This window comes from Podarcis liolepis (genome assembly GCF_965112155.1).
Source record: "Podarcis liolepis genome assembly, chromosome: 4".
NCBI lineage: Eukaryota > Metazoa > Chordata > Lepidosauria > Squamata > Lacertidae > Podarcis > Podarcis liolepis.
In genome coordinates, this window is record NC_139558.1 from 35,127,384 (window position 1) to 35,150,134 (window position 22,751).

Below are 22,751 nucleotides of genomic sequence, written 5' to 3' on the forward strand. Positions count from 1 at the left end.
TGGGGCCCACCAAACCCTTTAGGGGTGCTTATGGGGAACAACAGTCAATTAAAATTACATTAAATTAAAAAGCAAGGGAATGCACAGGATCCCTGAGACAATGCATTTGGGGCCCTTTGCTTATGCCAAAACGGTTTAACTAAAGCTTAGACACTACACTAGCTAAGTAGCAGGATACAGGATTCACAGCTTTATGGCAGATACATAATTTGAGTGGTACCTCGGGTTACAGACGCTTCAGGTTACAGACTCCACTAACCCAGAAATAGTACCTTGGGTTAAGAACTTTGCTTCAGGATGAGAACAGAAATTGCGTGGCAGCAGCGGGAGGCCCCATTAGCTAATATGGTACCTCAGGTTAAGAACAGTTTCAGGTTAAGAACAGACCTCCAGAATGAATTAAGTTCTTAACCCGAGGTACCACTGCAATAATGCAAGCTCTATACAAATGCTTGCATTATTACAGTACTTAAATTGTGAATCTGTCATGAAGCTGTGGATCCTCTATCTTACCCTGCTACTTACTTAGCTAGTGTGGTGGCTAAACTTTAGTTAAACAGGTTTTGCAGAAGTCAAGTTATCTTGCTTTGCACATCATGTTAAACCATAGTTAGGTTTAATATGTGGTTTAATGTGGACGAGCAGTGCACACTGCTGAAAGTTTCCAGTCCACTTTCCCTCACAACTGGCCACAAACCGCAAGCAACTTTACTTATCAAGTGATAACCAAACTTTGTTATTTGTTTACTGCTCATGGTTTGTTTGGGGGAAACAAACCATGAGCCCAGATTTGGATCGCATATGAAGCCAAGGCATGTGGTTTTTTGCTCCCGCCATGGTGCAGCCAGGAATGGGGAAAGAGCAAAGTGGAGACTTGATTAGCTACGGGAGCATACTGCTCAGTCATGTAAAGCCATAGTTAAACATTACCTATGGCTTAATGTGATCTCAAAACACAGCCATTCTGTCAAATTGCTGCTAAGGCTTTACCGTGAACCAAGCATTGCCCATGGCGTTGGAATGCTGGAGCTTATACAGAAGAAACAAATGATTGAATAGGCTGTTTTTCATTAACGGTGTGTTGCCTCTTCTGAAAGTGTATATGCATAGCTTGTAACTCTTAAGATAAAAGTACTTAAACATCAATATTTTACATTTTATAACCTGTATTTCTTAAGAACCTTTAGTGGAACAGAATTTGCTTGTTTTTCTTGTTGTGTCTGAAGGTTACCATTTAGACTTCTAACTCGTGAATGAATAACCTTTAAAGTAAAGCTGTGTCTTCTGAATACCGCCTGTGAAACTCTGTGCATACGTGTAATAATAAAAGGCCTGTGATACTTTCTAAGCTTTCATTGGCTGGTTTTCTTCCTCTGGTGCTTGCTTTAACTGGTGGCGCTTTCCTTCACTCAACAGTGCTCTGTGAAGAGCTGCATTACTGCCTTTCATGTCACGTGTGCCTTTGAGCATAGCCTGGAGATGAAAACAATCTTGGACGATGGCGATGAAGTCAAGTTCAAGTCGTACTGTCTAAAGCATAGCAAAACCAAGCAGAGCTTGATGCCCGACGCGGACGTTAATCCCAAGAGCACAGCAGACCAGAAGCAGACCGAGAGCGAGAAAACCAGTTTGCGTGCTCAGAAACTTCGGGAGCTGGAGGAGGAGTTCTACTCCCTAGTGAGGATTGATGACGTCGCAGCAGAACTCGGCCTCCCTAAACTCACTGTGGACTTGATCTATAATTACTGGAAACTAAAACGGAAAAGTAACTTTAATAAACCATTATTTCCTCCCAGGGAGGATGAAGAAAACGGCTTGGTTCAGCCAAAAGAAGATAGCATTCATACTCGAATGAGGATGTTCATGCATTTGAGGCAGGATCTGGAGAGGGTAAGGAGGAGAGGAGGGGGGAAGTGACGAAAAATACCCTTATAAAGGAAGAAGTAGTTCATTGCAGCAGGAATTGGGAAGGGGCAGATCAGTTCAACACTGTAGTGCTTATTTCTTCTTATTCTATCTCCAGCAAGTTCATCACTGTACGCCACAATCTGACAGCCTCCAGATTCGACTATTGCAATGCGCTCTATGTGCCGCTACCCTTGAAGGCTATTTGGAAACTGCAACTGGTCCAAGATGCAGCCGCCAGATTACTGGCTGATGTTCCATTTTAGAGCTCTTACAACCTCAGTTTAAAAAACAGCTGCTGTGGTTGCCATCCCCCCCCCCCCAATGTCCCCATTAAGGTGCTCACATTCGTTTTTTAAGCTCCAAGTGACTTGCACCCTTGAATAGCTGAAAGACCACCTTGGGTGTTAAAATTTGGCAAAGGGCACTGTCTTGGTAGTACTTCCGCCTTCAGAGGTGCAGGGAATGGTGGCCCGGGAAAGGGCTTTTTTCCTTTCCTGTGGCAGCTCTTCATTATACAGTATTTTTGCTGTATGCTGAAAATGCACCTCTTACTCCTGACCTTCTCTTCTGCTAAATCGATAATGTTCTGTTCTATCTGGAACGGCTTTACTTGTTTTTATTACCACATCTGTTTTTATCATTTTTTTTTTTTTATAATTGTATATCGTATTGTTGTAACCCTCCCTGGGGCCCTATGAGGAACAGTGGGTAAGAAATCAAGTAAGTAAGTACATAATGGAGGCTGGTGGAAAGAAGAAACGGGAATGACAAGAAGCTAAGTAGAAGTAGGATCTGCCAGATTCTGGGTTCATCCTACGACTTGTGGTGTGCCATGCTACCCTGCTGTATGGCCCATATGTCAGCTGATGCTGTGTGGAGGCTGATGCTGTGCATGGCTGCTCTTCTGGAGCAGTCACCAGGTTGCTTTCCTCAAGTGAGGCTTCTCCTTCATTACAACACTGTTTGCAATTTACAGTCAGAGGAGGCTGATTCTGCCGGTGCTGTGCCCATTAGCTCATTTGCATGCTTGAGATGGGGTCAGCGTTACTGATGGGGCCATAATATTGACTCTAGTAAGGAGGCTACAGTAGAGCCTATTAAGGATCCTCCACAGGCATCATGCTAATTATACACCTGTGACTTTAGGAACCTTCTACCTGCTAAACAGGTAGCGCAGCCCAGGAAGCCAATAGCCACCTGATAACCTTTCCGTTGTGAATTTTAAAAAGCACTCGAGAATGTTTTGCAGGTGGATGGTTCAGAAGGGACTAGAGTTAACATTGAGTATATCGAAGGCAGAACAGAGAAAGAGGTCAAGCATTAACACTGCAATATGAATAATAAAACATGCAGATCATTTAAGTATACAGATTCTAAATACAGGAAACTCCAGTTTTAGGCACGACCAATATGTGTGCCATCGCGCGCACACACACACAGTGCTAAACCTGGAAGTAGTTCACTGCAATCATAAAGACGTAACTGAAACTAAAAGGGCAGAATGGGGTGTTTGCTGTCTTTCAGTAGGTTTCCAATTTCATGCAAGTGCTCAATGACTCAGAACGCAGCCCCCCACATAAATGGGGGGTTGTAATATTGTAGTTTATCATTGAATATTATCCCAAGTATTATTATTACTATATGTTTATTTATACCCCACTGTTTCCACTGACTTCAGTACTTCTGGAAAATCTGTTAAAAGGTTTTAAATAGGGTTTTTTCTGTTTTTCCCCCGCTGTAGGTAAGAAATCTTTGCTACATGGTAAGCAGAAGAGAGAAGCTAAAACTTTCTCACAGCAAAGCACATGAGCAGGTTTTCAATTTGCAAGTCCAGCTTATCAATCAGGAAATTGCTGCAGGTAAGGAGTGCAAAACAAGACTGGTTCAGATGATCATATCTGAGCTTTTTAAACAAATATATGCATGAACCTTTTTACTTACACATTCAACCCCTCTTTCCTTATTTGTGTATGCAGTGATTAAGTCAGGAAGTAATTGACCTTAGTTTTCTGTTTTTTCCAAACCAGAAAATTATAGCTACCATATTGTGAACAAATTGGAGTATTAAGCCAGCTTGGACTATGGTTTAATATCCTGGCATATTCTGAAGTTGATAACCATAGTTTCCTGATTGGGGCATAGCAAGAAAGCATGGTATGGGTAATTGCAGACCTCCTGGTCTGATTGCAGTATGGCACAAAGGGTCTCTGTATGTGCAGGCAAAACACTTGTGCGTAACTTGGCTTAATAAGATGAGATGTGATTGTCCCAATATGACCATGTCTACTTTAGATCTTTGCTATGTGTTGCTAGCTTCCAGAGCCTTTTTAAACATGCTTTTCTAGGATTGTTAATTGTAAAATCCCCTTTCAGCTATTCCAGAAATATATCTTATGGGCTATCTATATGGTATAACTTTTTATTAATGCATTTGTTTACATTGCAGAAAATTTGTAAGTTGTGTTCTAGACATGAGTAAGAAGAATACACTAGAATATGCAAATACTACAAACTTAGTAGTGTTTTCCTTCTACTATGTTCTTAAAATCTCATGCTCCTCTGGTCTGGGAAGGCTAGATAGAGCCTTAGTATGTCACCAGGTATTCAAAAAATATCTAGTAGCATATAATTTTTTAACACTTTCTTGAATCTGTTATCAAGGAAACATGGAAAAAGGTACTTTCCTTAATTGCAAATCATATTATAAACTTATAGGTTGCTACATTTAAATAGTTCTATAATAGGTGCATATTCCTGAATTGCAAGGTTGGACTAGGTGATCCACAGGGTCCCTTCCAACTCTGTGATTCGATTAAGTTCTGTGAAGATGTGCTGCATACATTTGCGTGATGAAATCTGCCTCTTAAATAGATTCCTTCTCACACACCCTTTTATTTTTCTCTATAGGCCATTCTCTGACAAGTGCACTGGAAAACACTCTGTTTTATCCACCTCCTAGAATCACCTTGAAACTTAAGATGCCAAAATCAACATTAGGTGATTTCAAAAGTAAATTGAAATCTGGTAAACCACTTTCTCCTGACAACAACGTCGTGGTTTACAGCAAAAAGGGTATCCCAGTATCCAAAGAGACTTTTGTTTCAAATATGAAAGCCTACTCAAGGTTTCAGCATGAAAACAGGAGCAATGGCTTACTGGGAGGGATGGTGAAGTCTAGGAATGAAGCAGCAAAGAATTCTGGACCTGCACATACATCAGACTTTCATCGCGGACAGTCGTCTGGCAAACCCTTAGCACTTCAAGCTGCATTGCATGGACAGTCCTCCATTGGGAACGGGAAAATTCAGCAGCACTCTAATCTAGCAAAGTCTAATGGCTTAATGGGCAGAGTTGGGGATGTCACTCAGCGAGACAGCTCTAGCCAAACGACATACGAGCAGCAGTCTGTGCTCTCTGCCCACTTGGCTAGCCAGAGCAGCTTCAGGAAATCAACAATAGAACACTTTAGCAGGTCCTTCAAAGAAGCGACCAACAGTTTGGTGAGGACCACGGAAGATCTCAGATGCTGTGAAAAGCCCTCAAGAAGGCTGTCGATGAGAGAGCGTTCCTGGGGCAAGCAAACCCTTGAATATCAGATGGGGAGTGCCCCCTACCAGGACAATGATGGGTATTGTCCCGATTTGGAACTCAGTGACTCTGAAGCTGAAAGCGATGAGAATAAAGGACAGATAAGACTGAGAAAAAGCAGCTCAGAGAGAGAGGTCCCAAGTAAAGACTTTAATAGAGATTGTCATAGTAGAAGTAAAAGAAATTTGATTTCTCACAGTTCAGTACAAAGGTGATTAGAAACCCCGGATAATGGGAATAGCTCAGCCTTCATATGTCCAAGATTATTGATGCAAACCTTAGGAAATCTGCAGGTTACAGTGTAGGATCTATGAGCAAATGACGAACTTGCTTTTTTTAAGTGGTGAATTGGTTTACCCTTTTTTGAAAAGATTGTTAATTGGGGTTTTTTCCTATAAGTGCTAAATAAGTAAAGGTTACTTTAAATATCACTTGCAGAAATAGTTTTATATATCTACTTCCCCGGTCTACGGAAATGTATTGTGTTCGGCTTTGTACCAGTGGGCAGGTATTCCAAAAAGCCCATCCATCTGTGACAATCGGCAAGAAGGATGGAACAGGCGATTCTTGCTGCAACTTCAGTATAATATCTCTTCATGAGAACACTTAAGCAATCTCTTACCCCCCTTTTTTTTTGGAAGGAATTTAAAAGGCAAAACTGTATTTTGAAATAATGGTGCTTGCTTAATTGTTTTTGTTTGTTTGTTTTGGTCTGGATTGGGACATATGACTACTAGACAGAAATCATGTTCTCAGCCAATTTCAGAACAGGTGGTATGATTCTGAAGGCTCGGAAACAAGGTTCATTCTAACTCCGTGGGACTTGGTTCCAAGTAAACATGCATAGGATCCAGATACAAGGGTTTCTCATAGCCTGCTGAGTAAGGTTTACAGACTCCACAGTCAATGCTGCCAAACACACTGATCTCTAGATTCCCCCCTTTCTCCTCATAGTTGCTAAAAGTTGTGTTTTCCTTTGCTATTGCAGCTTGCTTTTATTGTGTATTTTATTTTATTTTTTAATCCTCGTGTACATAGTAGTTTGTTGTGGGTTGCACTTGCAAAATATTTTATCCAGCCGGCCGATACAAATGGCTGATATGTGGATAGTGTTTAATACTAGAAGTATGTAATCTCTAAACCTATTCAGGCAATCACCGGTGATGCCAGATTCTCCTTTGTCAACTCAGAAGGCTTTTTAAAACCTTGATCCCACAACATTACATCTATTCCTCCCATCCCAACACAAACACACACACACCCCAGCTATCAAATACTCTGTCCGATTTCTGAGCCAAAATTGGTGAATACATTGTTTTGGTTTCCAAGTTTAAATATAGTCAGACACAGTAAATGAAAATATTTTTGATTGCCAAAAAAGCTTGGGAATTGCTTAGGCCACTTTATTGTCTAATTAGATTTGCTTTTTTTTTTACAAAAACGCTTCGTAATATGTGGCAATGGTGTCAAAGAAATTACTCTATATTACGGCGTACCATTGATCTTTAATTAGGAAAAAATGGGCTTCAGCATCCAATAATAATTTGACTAATGATATTGTTACAGTTTGCTTTAATTAATAAAATTCCATAATGTGAAGTAAAAGGAACTGGGGTAAACTTAAATCTAATAATAAACAGTGCAGCGAAAACAAATAAAGAGCCACATTTTTCTTGAAAGCCTTAATCTACTTTTAGTTGTGAAGAAGGGATTCACAATGAGATATTCCTGAAGGAAATAAAAGAAATTTGACAGTTTCACATTCTTTGCTTTAGGCATTCTTAAAAGTTTGCTTTGTTTACTCATTTCTATGGTATGTTTGTGTAATTTGTCTTTTTTTTCATAGATCTATTTTAAGGCATTTTCTTTCATGTAAATATATAGTACCTTTTTAAAAAAAAAAAGTTAGTGTTTTGTTGAAAAAATGGTTGGCCTTTATGTTGTCAGCCATTCAGAACGGTGCTGAAAATGTTCACTTCTCTATACATTGGTTCTAGTTTTTCATATTTATTGTTAACATTGTTTCCTGGTCATGAAGTAAATAATAGTTGAAAATGGGAACAATTACTTCATTGATCTGAAGGGGGGACGACAACAATCGTGTTTTATGACTAGTGGCATGAGAACAATATAAAGGGTAGGAAATGGTGCTGCAGCAAGACTCCTCAGTTTTGCTAATTTAAAGGTGATGACTAAAATATATCAGTTCAGGCGATAGTAATTTTGTTTTTGTTTAATTTTACATGATTTTAATAGATACATGGAGGAGGAGCCTTTGGCTATATAGCTTTCAAGTATCTGTCTCCAAAATATATTTGCTAGTTTTTACAATGTGTTCAGTGGCTAACTTCGAAGTATTACCTCTTAACCTAATTTGTTTCCCATATATATATATATATATATATATATATATATATATATGAGATTTTTCACAAATGGATGTCTTTTTCAGACGTCCCCTTTTTACAATACTTTTTTCATTAAATTATGAAACTGCTAACTATACCTTCTTTGTTGTGATCTTTTGAAGGCTGTAATATTTTGGTCCTTAAGAGTTCCTTGATTACTATACTTAACCCCCTAAAGGACATTATCCAGTTCTTGCATTGAAAAGCACAGGAGATGATCTACGGATTTGTAGATTTCCTTAGGAACACGCAATGCTCACACAGTCTTCACACGGGACAGACTACATGCATACATTCCATGTAGGATGTTGGCAGTGTATGAATTTGTTATTCGTAGGGCTTCAACGTGATTTAAGTAATTTTAATAGATTAATTATATGTGTTAAGGTAATAGGTTGATAAATTAATTAAATTAGAACATGTGCAAAACAACAGCTCTGAGACACAAAGGACTTTATTTTTGGATAATGTGCATGTGTTTTTATAAAGCCTTAGAAAAGGCTTCTCTTCATATGTGGAAACATGCCTCTTTAGATAATTCTTGCTATCTGCAGTTTTACTAAAACATTGTAAAACATATTTTTATAAGTTGCTGAGTCAGGGATCCTATTTTATTAGATGGAATTAATTCATTTGAACAGCTTTCAAATAGTTAACATGTTAGCCCTTAAATATCTGTGTCAATATTTGCTGGAATCTGTTCTGCTACAATGGAATCTTATTTATTTTAGAAAACGTCTTTTGCTTCCCAGATTAAAAGCTACAATAAAAATAACATGAAACAAATCATCAGTTAAATCGTTAAAGCAACAGCAGAAGAGGGTCATATAACAAAATAATATCACGATAGCAGGAGGTTAAAACAGATTTGAAGGCAGGGTGTAATTAAAGAAATGGATTTGGTACATTCCTGAAACTCAATAGAGGGCCAACAGAACCTCTTTAAGAGGGATGAGGAGTTCCACATTTTGGGAGCCCCTGACAAAAAGGCCCTTTTCACATATCCTCACTAAGTGCATCTCCAAAGGTGGTGGAGTACAGGGCAGGACCTCAGTTGCTGAATGCAGACACAAACAGGTTCATGCAGAAGGAGATAAACTGGCCCCAAGCCATTTGAGGGGGCTTTATTAGGTAATAACTAGGACTGAATTGTGGCTGGAAACAAATTGGCTGAAATGGACCTGAAGTTTACCATAATGTATTCAGGTAAGGTTCTTTGTCCAACACAACCAACAGATCTGATTTTTGAATTTGCACATAGACTGATGTGTAATTGATCAATGCAGCATTTTCCCTTTAAAAAAATAATCTACATACAGAAATAAGGACAGCAATAAAAAGGCAGCACTTAGTTCCTTATTTCAGTTGTGAGATTGACCAGGTAATCTTGTTTCATAAGATACCATCTTACAATGAAAAGTTACTCCAATGTAAATAAGATACCATCTTCAGCTAATTTGCATTTAGTACGATTTCTTTGACAACCTTGGAAGTTGCTCTTGGAAGTCTTATCATTAACTTTGTTTAGAATGGAGCAATTGTTTGCCAATCCAGCTCCCTACATCATGGATGAAGGACAAAAGATTAGATGTCTTGTTGCAAAGGCATTCTGCATCTCATGAGCAACAAAAATCAAGCTCTAGGTATTGTTTGGCCACAGCTCCCATCATCCTTGGCCATAGACCATACTGCCTAGGGCCAATGGGAGCTGATCTCCCACAACATCTGGAGGGTGTCCAGTTAGATATCCCTTGCCCTATATATATTTTTGTTCCTAAAACGTGTTTTGTTGTTTCTTTGCCATCCTGTGCTCCTTTGAGAAGAAGGGCAGGTTTAATTTAAATAAGATTGAACCACCTTTCTGTGTTGATGCTGTTTTAGCTACACTAAGCAGAAGCAGGTCTGGCCCATCAAGAGTTTGAAGGAATGATGGGGAGTGAAATATACACACTAGAATGCTCAACTGAGCCAGAAGTGAAGTAAATTGAGGAGGGAGGGGGAGAACGTTTTATTTTAGGCCGACTGGGAAGAAAATGGAGTGTGATACGATCCATAGTTCAGCAAGCATATCTTTACTCCCAGTTGTTTAGCAATGACAGCAAAAAGGCTGTTTAAACAAACAAACAGGGCAGTTAAGGCCTCGTCATTTCAAATTTCAGTTTGTCCTGGTAGATTAGTTGTGTAAATTGCTGCAATAGGCTCCACCCCACAGGCTACAATTTTGCATTTCTATCCCTCCCAAAAACTTATTTTGCATCTGGCTCTGTTTGGTGGACTTATGGGTGTGTGTTTAAAAAAATAAGGTCCTAAAGGAACAACACTATTTTACTTACTGCATTTTTATCTCACTTCTTGGAAATGAAGTGGTGTTTCTTCCGCTAAATGGTGTATCAAAAAAAATGGAAACATTTAAAATGATCAGTAGAAGATGCATCATCAGATGTTTGAAATGTTACCTGAATTACAGGTAACATAGTGGCAATGTTGGGATTGTTAGAATAAGAATGTCACAACGCTGCCACAAAACTTCCTTGCTGTGGTCCACAATAAATAATTGCTCAAGCATGCATAAACAGATATTGCTTCCGCCTACAAAAGAAATCTAGGCATTCTTGCTCTGCAAGCTTCTCTCATGGCTCTCTACATCAAACAACCATGTTCAGTTCTTGCCGTTTTTAGCTATGTCACAACAGCCCTGAAATTTTAACTTTAGTTTTGTATTACATGGAAGTTATGTTTTTGCATGCAAGATAGCTTTTCAGTCATAGTTCAGGCTTAAAGGTAATTATTAACTCTTCCATGACCTCTCCCTTATCTACCTGTGGAAAGAATCCACAATACAAGAGAAGTGTGTAGTATTACAATAGTTTTAACTAGAGAGATCAAAGTTCTAGACAGCTGGGCATGGTGGAGGGCAAATTGCCATTATGGTGTAGTTCAGTGGAGCATTAATGGGACATTTGTTGTTTTCACTTGGACTCTTGAGTAACAGAATCAAAGTAAATGCGGAACATCCTTGTTTTTGTATCATTCATTCATTGCTGAAATTATATAGGCTGCCCGCCAGCAAAAGGCTCACAGACGGAAGGAATAAAATGCAGTGGTATTTACCTTAATGGTTGCGATTTTTAAAATTAACATGCCACTTGGTCTAAATGTCCTAGCCCAGGGATAGGGGAACCTTGGCTCTGGGTGCAACTACAGCCCTCTAAGCTTCTCTATTTTGCCTGGGGCAAATCCTTGAGAGTTTTGTCTGGCTGGAACTTATCCTTGAACCAGTGATATTGTCTCTTGCTTACCTGGAAGGGAAATGTGGAGTGTGTATGTTGTGTGTAAACCTCTTGACTTCCGTAGAGCTAGAATGTAACCTAGAGCACAAAGATGAGTCACATCCACGACTGCCTACTTTTGCATCTAGGATGCCTGGCAGGTATGTGGCCTGCAGAAGGCTACCTGACCAGGAAAATGGCCCTCTGGCTGACAAAAGATCCCCAACCCAACCCACCCCTGCCTTTGCCCACCATTAACTAGTATGCAGCAGGCCTTGAGGGATAGGATTCAAATGAGGCTATGCCCTAAACCTCCCTAACCTGTTAAGGAAGAGCTGGGATCCTGCAGTAGTGCAATAGTGAATAGCATGAGCTTTGGATCGAGCGCAAATCTGTCACAACGCGGCAACTTCATGCAAAATGCTCTCCATCTTGGCTCCCCCTTTTGCAGTATGCGGATAAATAATAACCGGCTTGTTATGCGAGGTTACGTTGTGTCTGACAGGAAATGCCTAGGTTCAAAGCTCCCTTTGGCCTAGAAATTACAACTTTGGCCTAGTCGCTTCTCTTCTGCCCTAACCTACCACAGTGTATGGCGTGTGCGCAGCTTATGAAGATAAAATACAACAACCACCTGAATTACAAAGTCGCAACCTTTTGCGTGAAGGTCAGCGGGAATGCACAAATGTTCCGGCAAGGTAATTTTAATATTTTTATTCATCTTCCTCCTTTCCCATTCTCAAATGACCTAAGAGTTGAAAAAGAGCCTGGAAAAGTGTGTGTATTGTGGGCTCACATTACTGAACGCTGGTTTAGGGAAGTTTTTAATGTTTGGTGTTTAATTGTGTTTTTAATATTCTGTTGGGAGCCACTCAGAGTGGTGATGATGATGATGCATTTTCCAGCTACAATCCACGGAGCCCAATGATAAAGCCAGAATATTGTTGTTATTTAGTCGTGTCCGATTCTTCGTGACCCCATGGACCAGAGCACGCCGGGCACTCCTGTCTTCCACTGCCTCCCGCAGTTTGGTCAAACTCATGCTGGTAGCTTCAAGAACACTATCCAACCATCTCATCCTCTGTCGTCCCCTTCTCCTTGTGCCCTCCATCTTTCCCAACATCAGGGTCTTTTCCAGGGAGTCTTCTCTTCTCATGAGGTGGCCAAAGTATTGGAGCCTCAGCTTCACGATCTGGCCTTCCAGTGAGCACTCAGGGCTGATTTTCTTAAGAATGGAGAGGTTTGATCTTGCAGTCCATGGGACTCTCAAGAGTCTCCTCCAGCACCATAATTCAAAAGCATCAATTCTTCGGCGATCAGCCTTCTTTATGGTCCAGCTCTCACTTCTATACATGACTACTGGGAAAACCATGGCTTTAAACTATACGGACCTTTGTTGGCAAGGTGATGTCTCTGCCAGAATATTACTTTCCTCCTTTCCCCCCCTCTATGGCTCTGCATTGAAGCGCTGCATCCTGAAGCTCAAAACAGGTTCAGGGGGGCTAAGCTTGCCCCACACATTTCCAGATATTAAAAGACCTTGTGCCACCTTCCTAGTCTCTTTCTCTCCTGCTCCCGCCTCTTTTCTTTTTTAAACTTCCCTGCTTTCCCACCTCCCTATAGCAGAGGATCAGGCTCCAGTTTTTAGCCCAAGGCCGCCAACGGGGGAAGAGTGTTTTGCAAGCATACAAAAAAAGAGAGAGAGAACAAGCTTTGTTAGCTAAGCTTGCAAGGGGTGGCTGTGCCAACCGGGCCTTCTTTCGCCGCTGCTTCCCAAAGCCAGCCGTGAGCAGAGCCGCCCCCCGCCGAATCTGCCCCCTGCAAAAAAGCTGGTGAGTCTCTCTTAAGGCGTAAAAAACATCAACAGGCACCGAGTTCCTCTTCCTTCCTCTTTCAGTATCTCGTGGTGGCTGCCGGGAGCGAGCGCGACTTTTTCTCGATGTAGAAACAGGGCCCAGCTAAAGGAATCCGAACTCTCTGCTTCCCTATTTGCCCGGGACTCGGGTTCAAGAATATCTTGGGAATGCTACTTAAAAGAACGCTGCGACCCCGAACTCTGCGAAATCTAGCTCAGTTCGACGCTCCCGCGTTGTATCTGTTTGCTCTTTCGGTTAGCCTGCAGGCGCCAACCCAGATTATAATCTCCACTGAATTCACAAACATACCTGGGAAGGCCGGGGTGGGGAGAATCTGCTTTTTTAAAGTCCTGCAATTCCCCAGATCGTTTGCTCAACTAGCGAGCTAAATCAGCATTGCAGATAATTTTAATTTTAATTTAGCAATGTTGAATGAGCACAAGGGATGCCTTCGGTGCATATCTTTCATAAGAAAACGTTTCTCTCTAACCTGGCCCTTGTCTGACAAAACATTCTATGGCCTTTTAAATGTGTTTGTGGGAGTGGGGTTATTGGTTTGTTTTCGGATTTTTGTTATGTCTTTCATGTTCTCATTTTGTGTTTTTACCTTGCAAACTGCCCTGCGATCTTTGGATGAAGGGTGGTATACAAATTTAATAAAAAATAAATACATTGTTCTTCCTCTCCCCATCTTTTCCTCACAACAACCCTTTGAGGTAGGTTGATGGAGCAGGACGAATCCAGGGTTATCCGTTAAGCTTCATACATGAGTCTCGATTTGAACCCTGGTCTCCTAGTCCAGTTCTTAACAACTACACCATACTGGCACTCCCATTTTTACCTCGTGTTTTAAAATCAGGCCTGTCGACTATTACACAGAGATGTTTCCTTAATTGTCTGCATAAGCTTGGCAAGATATCCTTGTAGAAGAGTGGGGAGATCGCAGAAGCAACAGAGGTTTATTAATTATTATTTTTTAACCCACATACATCCCATAGCCTCCACTCAAAGTCATCGGAGTCAAAAGCACAACCCCATTAAAACCAGTGGGTTTTTTTTAATTAAAAAGCAACAACAAGGTGCCAGTACTCAAAAGCTTGATAAAAGTGCTGTGGGTTCCAGCACAAAATGGAAAAAGCACGGATTAAAACAATAAATTAAATAAGAATCCAGTTAATGCGTCTGGTTGTGGTCATAATTTTATTCTTGGTAGCACAGGGTACATCTTGCTTTAAAAGTTCCCTTGTACTTTCTGCTGTGCTCAAAAGTTCACCACCAATAATTGATTTTAGTGTAACTACTTTTTGAAACGTGTACTCTGTATATATTTGCATGTAGCCATTTTTTCCTTGGTAACAATGGACATGCATCTTCATTTCTTTTTTTTAAAAAACAGCAACACATTTTGCATGCGTTCCATGGTGTATAATGTTACTGTTGCGGTTAAAACACACTCACTATTTTGCATGTTTAGCGTTGAACATCTGTATTTCACTAGCATCAATGCATCTTGCTTTCTCCTCCACCCGGATCCCTCTCTTCTGTCCTGCCTACATTTCTGGGGAGAATGCTGATGATGTGCTATTGATGTTTGCCCTACTTATTAGTGCACTCACACAGAAAAGAACTATACTCAGCAGCAACTTGCTAATGTTTGACTGTGAAGATAGGCGTTCTCATTAAAGATTAGCAATGCTGGGTGCTATAAGTTTGCTGACAGTGGGGTTTTTTTGGAAGAGTAGATAGCTTAGACTCTAGTAGCAAGGAAACTGAATGAAGCATCACCTTTAGAAACTGAACTTTTCTCGGTTGTAGTTCATACTCCTGGACATTGTGACTGGGATTTGACTGAGCTGACTGCGAACAGGACTTCTTATTCGATTCTGTAAGAATGCTTATTTCTTGTGTCTTTCCTCCCAGCCCCAATTGTCTTTTTTTCTTTTTTTCTAAGAGTTGCTTTCTTGAAATAATTATAGTTGTTAATGTCTGGTTTGCTAGGGGAACTCTGAAATAAAATCTTGAGGCACCTTACAGCCTCAAGAAATGTAATTTCTTTTGCTCTGCAGGAAAAATATAATTGCGGCTTTCACTAAGCTGCCGTGCATTGTGGGTTCAGGCATTAGTGGTTAAGTGGAGCCTGTAACAAATTGTTGAGTGCATCTCTTCCAAAAGTCCTTTTCCTCAGGGATCCTGCTAGCCTGTCACAGTTGTGAGCCATGGGATGCAAGCAAGCACATTTACTCCTCACCCCTCTCAGCTTCCCATTTTTCTTTTCAATTGAAAGGCAAAATTCTGGGATTCCTGATGTCTTCATTGACTCTGGATGGCTTGCCTCTTTTTTTGTTGCTCAGAATACCCAAGGTTGCCCTGAGCATGTTGATAGCTCCTTCTTCATTTCCCAGTGGTCAGGTTTTGGCTCAATTTCTATTGGCTCTCACTCCCTGAGTTTGATATTAGAAGGCGTGATATTTGGCAACACTGTGCAGGCTGTAAAATTTGCGATCCGAAAAGGTGAGCAAAGCCCACAAGCTGTATATTTTATCCTGCCACTTGCTCAACAGCCCTCCTGATGTTTTGTAATCTCAGGCAGGCTCCCAAAACGAGGAACATAGTGAATCTCTGACTGAGCATAGCCAGTGGGTTGAATTTGAGTTGCCGAGCAGAAATTGTTCAGTCCTGATATACATCAATCCTGAGCATTTACACACACAATTCTGAAAATGCTTCTTTCGCTCTTCCAAAGTCTTGTCCTTTAGTGAAACTTTCTGTCTGTGACAGAAAAGTCTGAATGGATGCTTAGCATCTGGGAAGGTGCATTTGGGAAGCTTGCAAGTGGTGAAGGGTGGAGATGAGGGACTTGGACAACTTTTATTGTTTGTTCTTTGTATCTGGCAATGAGAGGTTTCTGGGCCATAAAGATTCCTGGTTTTATTTACATCATTGCCAATAGCCATTGCTAGACCTGTCCTTGTGAATTTGACTAATCCATTTTAAAGCCACCTGAGCTTGTGCCCTTACCTTATGGCAATTAATTTCATAAATTAGTGAGGCATTGGTCCTGTGCAAAGTCTCACTTTGCCTGGAATATAGCTCTGAAGAGAGGCTAGAGGTCCAAATGGCTCCAGGTCCCAACTAGCTTATAACTTTTAGAATAGGTTCCTGAACTTGCTTTTTCATTCCCCCTCCCCTTTTATTTGTGTGCCATCATCATGCCTTTGTGGATTGTGAGAGACTTTCTTCCTTGTGATTTTAGAGCCGCTCTGGGAATCTTTTTGGCTAAAAAGTGGGCTAAAAACAGCTCAAGGTAAGTGTGTTTCAACTGTGGGGGAGAGTAGTTGACATCTGGTTCCTGTTCAACTTAACTTGACTGCAGGTAGGAACGAAGGGAAACATCCTTTGCCTTCCTTGATTGCTGCTTCTCTTCCCCAAAGGCCATGTCCTCTGTAAAAGTTGAGTCTGTTGTGCAGCACAACTGCAAACTTGGAGAATCACCCGTTTGGGAGGAAAAGGAAAGTTCGCTTCTCTTTGTGGATATAACCGACAAAAAGGTCTACCGATGGAATTCCCTTACCAAGGAACTGCATAGTGTTTCTGTAGGTAAGGAACAGTTTCACAGTAGAGTATTTATTTCAGAATGATCTAAAAATTAGATGATTGGCGGGATCATCGTGTGACTTCTACAAGCTACATGGGAGGAAGAAGCGCCATAGGTATGGTTTTCCCATCGACTTGTGGTAGGATAAGCCACACTTTTGGAACTATTCCTTCCCATACAGCTCTTAGGACCAGTTCCGGCACTGAAAGGTGTCTATTAAGTGTGAAATTTGCCTACAAACCAAACACTGTCTGTTGCATAGTTCACAGATTATGATAAGCCAAACTGTGGCTTACTGTGAATGGGCAGGCATGCTGGTGCCTGCTGCTCAAATCATGCAGCCCAATGCATTCCTTTCCAAAGCTGAGAGGAAACAAACCAGAAGTTGTCTTAGTTCCACATGTGAACCGGCATTCATGGTTTGCCGGCCGCTGTTTTGTTTCCTCTGGCTTTCAAAAGAGAGGAGCGGTGCAGTGCAATTAGAGCAGCACACACCAGCAGGCTGACTTGGTTCACGGTAAGCCCTACAACTTTGGTGGGAAACATTTTCCAGCCTGAGGGCCACATTTCCTAGAGGGCAACCTTATGGGGGGCCACATGCTAGTGTTGGGTAGAGCAAGGGATTCTGTTCTATTGTTTTATTTGCAAATTTAACAAGGAGAAGAAAAAAGGTGAAACAAAAACAATGAAAAAGAAGAGGAAAACAGCAATGATGATAGAAATGTACAAATTATAACAAGAAACTGCCATCAGCTCGCATTGTGGATGCAGTGACCATCAGTACACAAATCTTAAATTAAAGTTAGTATAAGCCCTCCAGAAGTCCAAATAGATGTCAACATGCAGTTGATGCCTATATGAAACATGGTTGAGTATAACCAGGGCAGTGAGGTCCTCAAATCATTGGACTTTTAACTTTTGTACAGTAGGATTACGTTCTAGCTATGCAAAAGTTTCTGGTGCAGCATTTTGTAACTGATGGTTCCAAACTGGGCAACTCCATATGAATTACACTACAGTAGCCAAGTATTGACTTCCAGTGTAGTGTCATGGACAGAGGGTCAGACTTGGCTTTGTTGTGGCTGTGAACAAGGATATTTAATTTTATGTATTTTACGTATTTTGACCAAACTGTGGGAGGCAGTGGAAGACAGGAGTGCCTGGTGTGCTCTGGTCCATGGGGTCACGAAGAGTCGGACACGACTAAACAACAACAACAACAATTTTACGTATGTGTTTATTTACTGCCTTTGAAAAACAATAAAAAGTTGTCCAAGTGGTTCACTTTCTTTTCTCCCCCATCCCAAAACATGGTTTCCACTCCAGGTGCTCCAGTGAGTTGTGTGTGTCTTCGCAAATCTGGCGATTACATGATTACCCTGGGAACCCAGTTTGCAGCTTTAAACTGGAAAAATAAGTCAGTAACCACCATTAAGCACGTTGACTTGGATAAATCCAATAACCGGTTCAATGATGGGAAAGTGGATCCTGCAGGAAGACTGTTTGCAGGTAGGTTTGGATGGCCATCAGCCCCATGCTTGAAGATTTCCAGCTCGTTTATTTGTCTTAAGGAATTAGGATCCTTCGTTGTGTATCACCCAAGAGTAGCTATCAATCCCAGTTCACAGAACCCTGTACTGAACACACGCCTCTCTCCTTTCCCTCAGCTTCTTCTGTGTTGCAGCTTAGTGTTTCTCTTGTTCCATGTGATTACTTTGCTTTGACAAATAAATATCCCTAACAATTCAGAGCACAGTTTTCATGTCACTTAACCTGACTTCTGCCTTTGAAGCAAATGGATCCATTTTTTGTAGCGAGGAGCCATTGATAACTTTATCTGATAAGGTTCTTTCTTTCTTTCTTTCTTTCTTTCTTTCTTTCTTTCTTTCTTTCTTTCTTTCTTTCTTTCTTTCTTTTATAGTCACCCAAGTTGGTGGCCATCACTGTCTTATCAGAGCCAATTCCGTTGTTTACTCACTATGTGAAGAAGCAGGGCTTTTTTTCAGCCAGAACTCCGGAACTTTGTTCTGGCACCTCTTTTTCTAGAAAAATAGCACCATACTTTCTTCTACTGGGGGTTGTTAGGAGACCCCTCTTTCCTTCACAGAGCTACAATTCCTGGAGTAGTTTCACAGTCAATCCCTCTCCCCAGGGAACTCTGGGAATTGGAGCCCTGTAAGGTCAGTAGGGGTCTCCTTCCTAACAACTTCTAGCACCCTTAAATTCACAGAACTCTTTGAGGGAAGTCACGACTGTTTGAAGTGGTATTGTGGTGTTTGAAATGTGTGGTGTGGATGTGGTGTATTCTTTAATTTCAGTGAGGCTACTCTGAGTAAAATGTAGTTGAACACTACCCTGTGTCCTGAATCTTTGAACATTCAGCTTCACTGGGTGGAATAATTAAAGAGGAGACCACCCACTGTTGTGGTGCTACATCTTTGGCTGTCTATTGTCTTTTTAGGATACTCTTAACCTGAATGTTGTGGTAATTGCAGGTACAATGGGAGAGGAGATTCGGCCAGCAGTGCTAGAGAGGCAGCAAGGTTCCCTCTACACCCTCTTTCCTGATCACTCAGTAGTGAAACACTTTGACAAAGTGGACATCTCCAACGGTTTGGATTGGTCGCTGGATCACAGAACCTTCTATTACATCGACAGCCTTTCGTACTCGGTGGATGCCTTCGACTATGACCTGCAAACTGGAAAGCTCTGTATGGCTGCTCTTGTTATTTCGAGATCCTTAAAATAAAAACACTTTCCCCAGTGCAGTTGTTTTGCTGCCAAGCACTGAGGAAAAATCTGTACCTGCTCTACTGTAAGAATATCTCACTGCATCGTTCTAATAATACCTGTAGCTGTGAGTCAGTTTTGGGATAACTTGTCTGGCTTTAAAATGACCTGTTTCAGAAGTTTAAGCCACAAGTATATTCATTAGATAGGCAACATGTGATAGTTTGGTTTAATGAGATGTGCAAACTGGGGCCATGACTATTAAGATAGAAAGCTGCCTATACTGAGTCAGACCACTGGTCCATTTAGCTCATTTGATTATATTCTGCCATACAGTATTTATATAATATTCAGATATGTAGCACAGACTAATATGGATAATATAAACCTGACCTAGAGGTAGGTTTTTGTTTGTTTGCTTGCTTGTTTTTACTAATAGCACAGTCTTTCTGGAACTGAAATCTAGAATGTATCAATGATGCCAGTTCTATACTATGCTTCTATACCACTTCTAGGTGCTTTTGCCTGAAGACTTTTGGCTTCTCCTTTCCCCATGCAGTGCCATTTCAGTGGTAACCCTTTATCAACTTCTTGGATGGATCCTTTCGTAGTTTTTCTTAGCTTTCTTCAGGTCCATGTCTTGGGGGGGGGGCGGAAATGCTAACTTGGAAGGCATAGTGTTTAAAGTGTGATTAAGTCCATAATGTGCGTCAACTTCTTTCTGCAGCTAACCGAAGGAGCGTTTATAAGATGGAAAAGGAAGAGAGTATCCCTGACGGGATGTGCATTGATTCTGACGGAAAGCTCTGGGTGGCTTGTTACAATGGAGGAAGAGTGATCCGTATAGACCCCGAGACAGGTAAGCAGTTGCAAGGTGGGAGGAAGAAAGAAAAATCTCAATTAAAGAATCTCGATGATCCCTCTTGGGTCCTTTCAGGCTCCCATGGAAGACTTTATTGCATGCTCTTTTTGATGCCCCAATGCTCAACACGTTGCATACAACCCTGTAGTGTTGTTTTTCAAAGCGAATGATGTGATGAACAGCTCACATATCTCTCTGTGTGGATTGCATCCATTCGGCTGTGTATGCACCATACATTCAAATCCTGGGAACTATAGTTTAAGGGTGCTGGGGACTGTAGCTCAGTGAGGGGCAAACTACAGTTCCCAGGATTCTTTGGGGAACCTTTGCTTATGTGGAGCTGCTTCTATGAAGGGGGCAGCCTGCGACTCCAAGAGTGCAAGGGGAAATCAAAAAGGCATATTAACCCCTGGTGTCTAAAGCAGCTCTTGTTTTAAGAACTGAGCAAATGTAAAAACTACATAAACCAAAGTGCAGATTCGTGTGTTTTTTTCAAAACTGAGGACTGAGTGCAGTGGCAGAGAATTTGGTTTGCCCCGGGTTAAATCCCTAGCATCTCTCATTAAAAGCATCAGGTAGGAGGGGCTAGGAAAGACCTCCCTTTGCTTAAGAGCCATTGTGTCACAGGGTGTGTTCACATTCCCCCTAGCTGTTCACATCAGAATCAGAGTGGCTTCATTAGTGTCAGATTCTGATTTCCGTCTGTGTACACAACCAGGAGGTGTTGACCAGGGTGGGGACGTTTTTACCCTATGCCAACGTGCTGAGAGCAGCTTAAGGACTCTAATTGGGGTGAAGTTGGCTTGAGAAACAATGCATCAAACCGTAGTATTTTGTAACAAAGTGCAAGGTGCATATGCATTTAGGATAATGGTGTGTGAACAAGGATTTAAAACCCAGCAGTGGAAACACAGTTGAGTGCACTGTGGGAGAGAATGGACACACAGTCATAGTAGGCCACACTGGGCTAAAATATGGTCCAGTATTCTCCACATTACAAAAGTTTCTCTTCCATACCGGCAACAATCATAAATTTACATAAATAGTATATGAATGCTGTGTAACAGTTGAAGAAATTCAGCTGAAATGTGATGGAATCCCAGTAAGGCTATTTTGTTTAATCAACCAGTACAATAAACCTATTTGTTTACTTTCTTATTTTTGCATTCAAAAAACCCAAAACCTTCTTCAAAGTCTATGCTGCAACTCTGGAGCATACATCCATTTCAGGGTTTTCTTTTCTTTTCTTTTGTTTTAAAATGGTAATGTTATTTGCATTCAAGGCTTACTCCGCTTTGGCATGGATCCACTCTGTCAGGATTCTTGCAGGACTATCCTACAATTATACATGTATAACCCTAGACATTACAATGTTTTTAATAGGGCGTTCTTCAGATAGTAATGCTTATTACTTTAATTACTTCCAAATATGCTAAGCAAGCCCTGTTTTATGTGGAAGGGGCAGCTCTTCGAGTTGTCCTCCAAACACTAAATTGTGAGGTGGGGGACACACGCTGATCCTCCACATAACCCCCCCCCCAAAAAACCCCCAAACTGGTATACTTTAACAGGAAAACGTCTCCAGACCGTGAAGCTGCCTGTTGCTGAAACTACTTCCTGCAGTTTTGGTGGAAATGATTATTCAGAGCTGTACGTCACATCTGCTAGCCAAGGATTGGATGAGGCCTCACTGTCAGGGCAACCAAAAGCTGGCAATGTTTTCAAGGTAATTGGATGGTTTTCAGCGCATATGAAAGGGTCCAGTGCACTTGAGGCCACACACATGTGGGAAAAGGGTTGTAGTTTGGTGAGAGAGCATCTGCCTTGCATGCAGAAAGTTTTCCAGGTCAGCCCTCAGCACCTGCAGGTAGGGCTGGGTAACACTCCCCGTCTGAAACCCTGGATAAACCCTGCCAATCAGTGTCAGTACTGAGTTCTATGGACCCAGTTGCCTGTAGAAGACAGCTATGAAAGAACAGGGTGGGAGAGAGAGGTGTTTGGTGCCAGGCCAAACCTATAAAAAGCTGTTGTTTATTTTATTCTCCTGTGAAATATATGCGCTTTGCATTTAGAAATGCAATTGCCCTATATACTTACATATGATATTAAGATGCAGGCAAGCATTTAGAGTTGTTGTTGTTGGGTGGTGGTGGATACTTTTTGAGTTTATAACCAAAGGCACATGGGGGATTTTGGGTTGTCATATTTATATCCTTCCCCTCATGCTTTTTAACAGATCACTGGCCTCGGGGTGAAAGGAATCCCGCCAAATTCATATGCTGGCTAACAGTTACTCTCAAAGGCACTCATCAAGAGCAGGAAAAAAGATTCACATGCATATCTCTTTCCTGACGGCTACAGCAAGATGGCAGCCACGGAAAGCCAAGCTAAATAACCTCCAAACATTTAATATAGATTTTGTATTTTGCCAAATTGGCCTTTTTGTTAACAACAAGAAAAACAATGTTTTCTTCTCTTCTACGAAAATCTATTCTTTCCTAATAAAGACGGAAATGCATGCAGGTCCCGCTTTCT

General features: G+C 41.2%; 2 protein-coding genes across 6 annotated transcripts in view; both read left to right on the plus strand.

The window, feature by feature from the left end:
* The window catches only part of JADE3 (jade family PHD finger 3), a 34,865-nt gene extending 27,609 nt beyond the window's left edge, over nucleotides 1-7,256 (plus strand). For all 4 annotated transcript variants that reach the window (XM_083501874.1, XM_083501872.1, XM_083501875.1 and 1 more), the window contains exons 9-11: nucleotides 1,417-1,890; nucleotides 3,650-3,767; nucleotides 4,816-7,256. In XM_083501874.1, the coding sequence (XP_083358000.1) occupies nucleotides 1,417-1,890; nucleotides 3,650-3,767; nucleotides 4,816-5,711 (1,488 nt within the window). In that variant the 3' untranslated portion in view covers nucleotides 5,712-7,256. The remainder of the gene's footprint in view (nucleotides 1-1,416; nucleotides 1,891-3,649; nucleotides 3,768-4,815) is intronic.
* A 5,590-nt stretch (nucleotides 7,257-12,846) lies between these two features.
* RGN (regucalcin) lies at nucleotides 12,847-22,738 on the plus strand. 2 transcript variants are annotated; one of them, XM_083502094.1, is made up of 7 exons: nucleotides 12,847-13,005; nucleotides 16,461-16,626; nucleotides 17,951-18,133; nucleotides 19,120-19,335; nucleotides 20,082-20,213; nucleotides 21,788-21,942; nucleotides 22,453-22,738. In XM_083502094.1, the coding sequence occupies exons 2-7, from the start codon at nucleotides 16,464-16,466 to the stop codon at nucleotides 22,501-22,503; spliced, it is 900 nt and encodes a 299-aa protein (XP_083358220.1). In that variant the 5' UTR covers nucleotides 12,847-13,005; nucleotides 16,461-16,463; the 3' UTR covers nucleotides 22,504-22,738. The 2 variants fall into 2 exon arrangements, with proteins under 2 accessions (XP_083358220.1, XP_083358221.1); XM_083502095.1 differs by lacking the exon at nucleotides 12,847-13,005 and adding an exon at nucleotides 14,752-14,914.
* The last annotated feature ends 13 nt before the right edge of the window (nucleotides 22,739-22,751 follow it).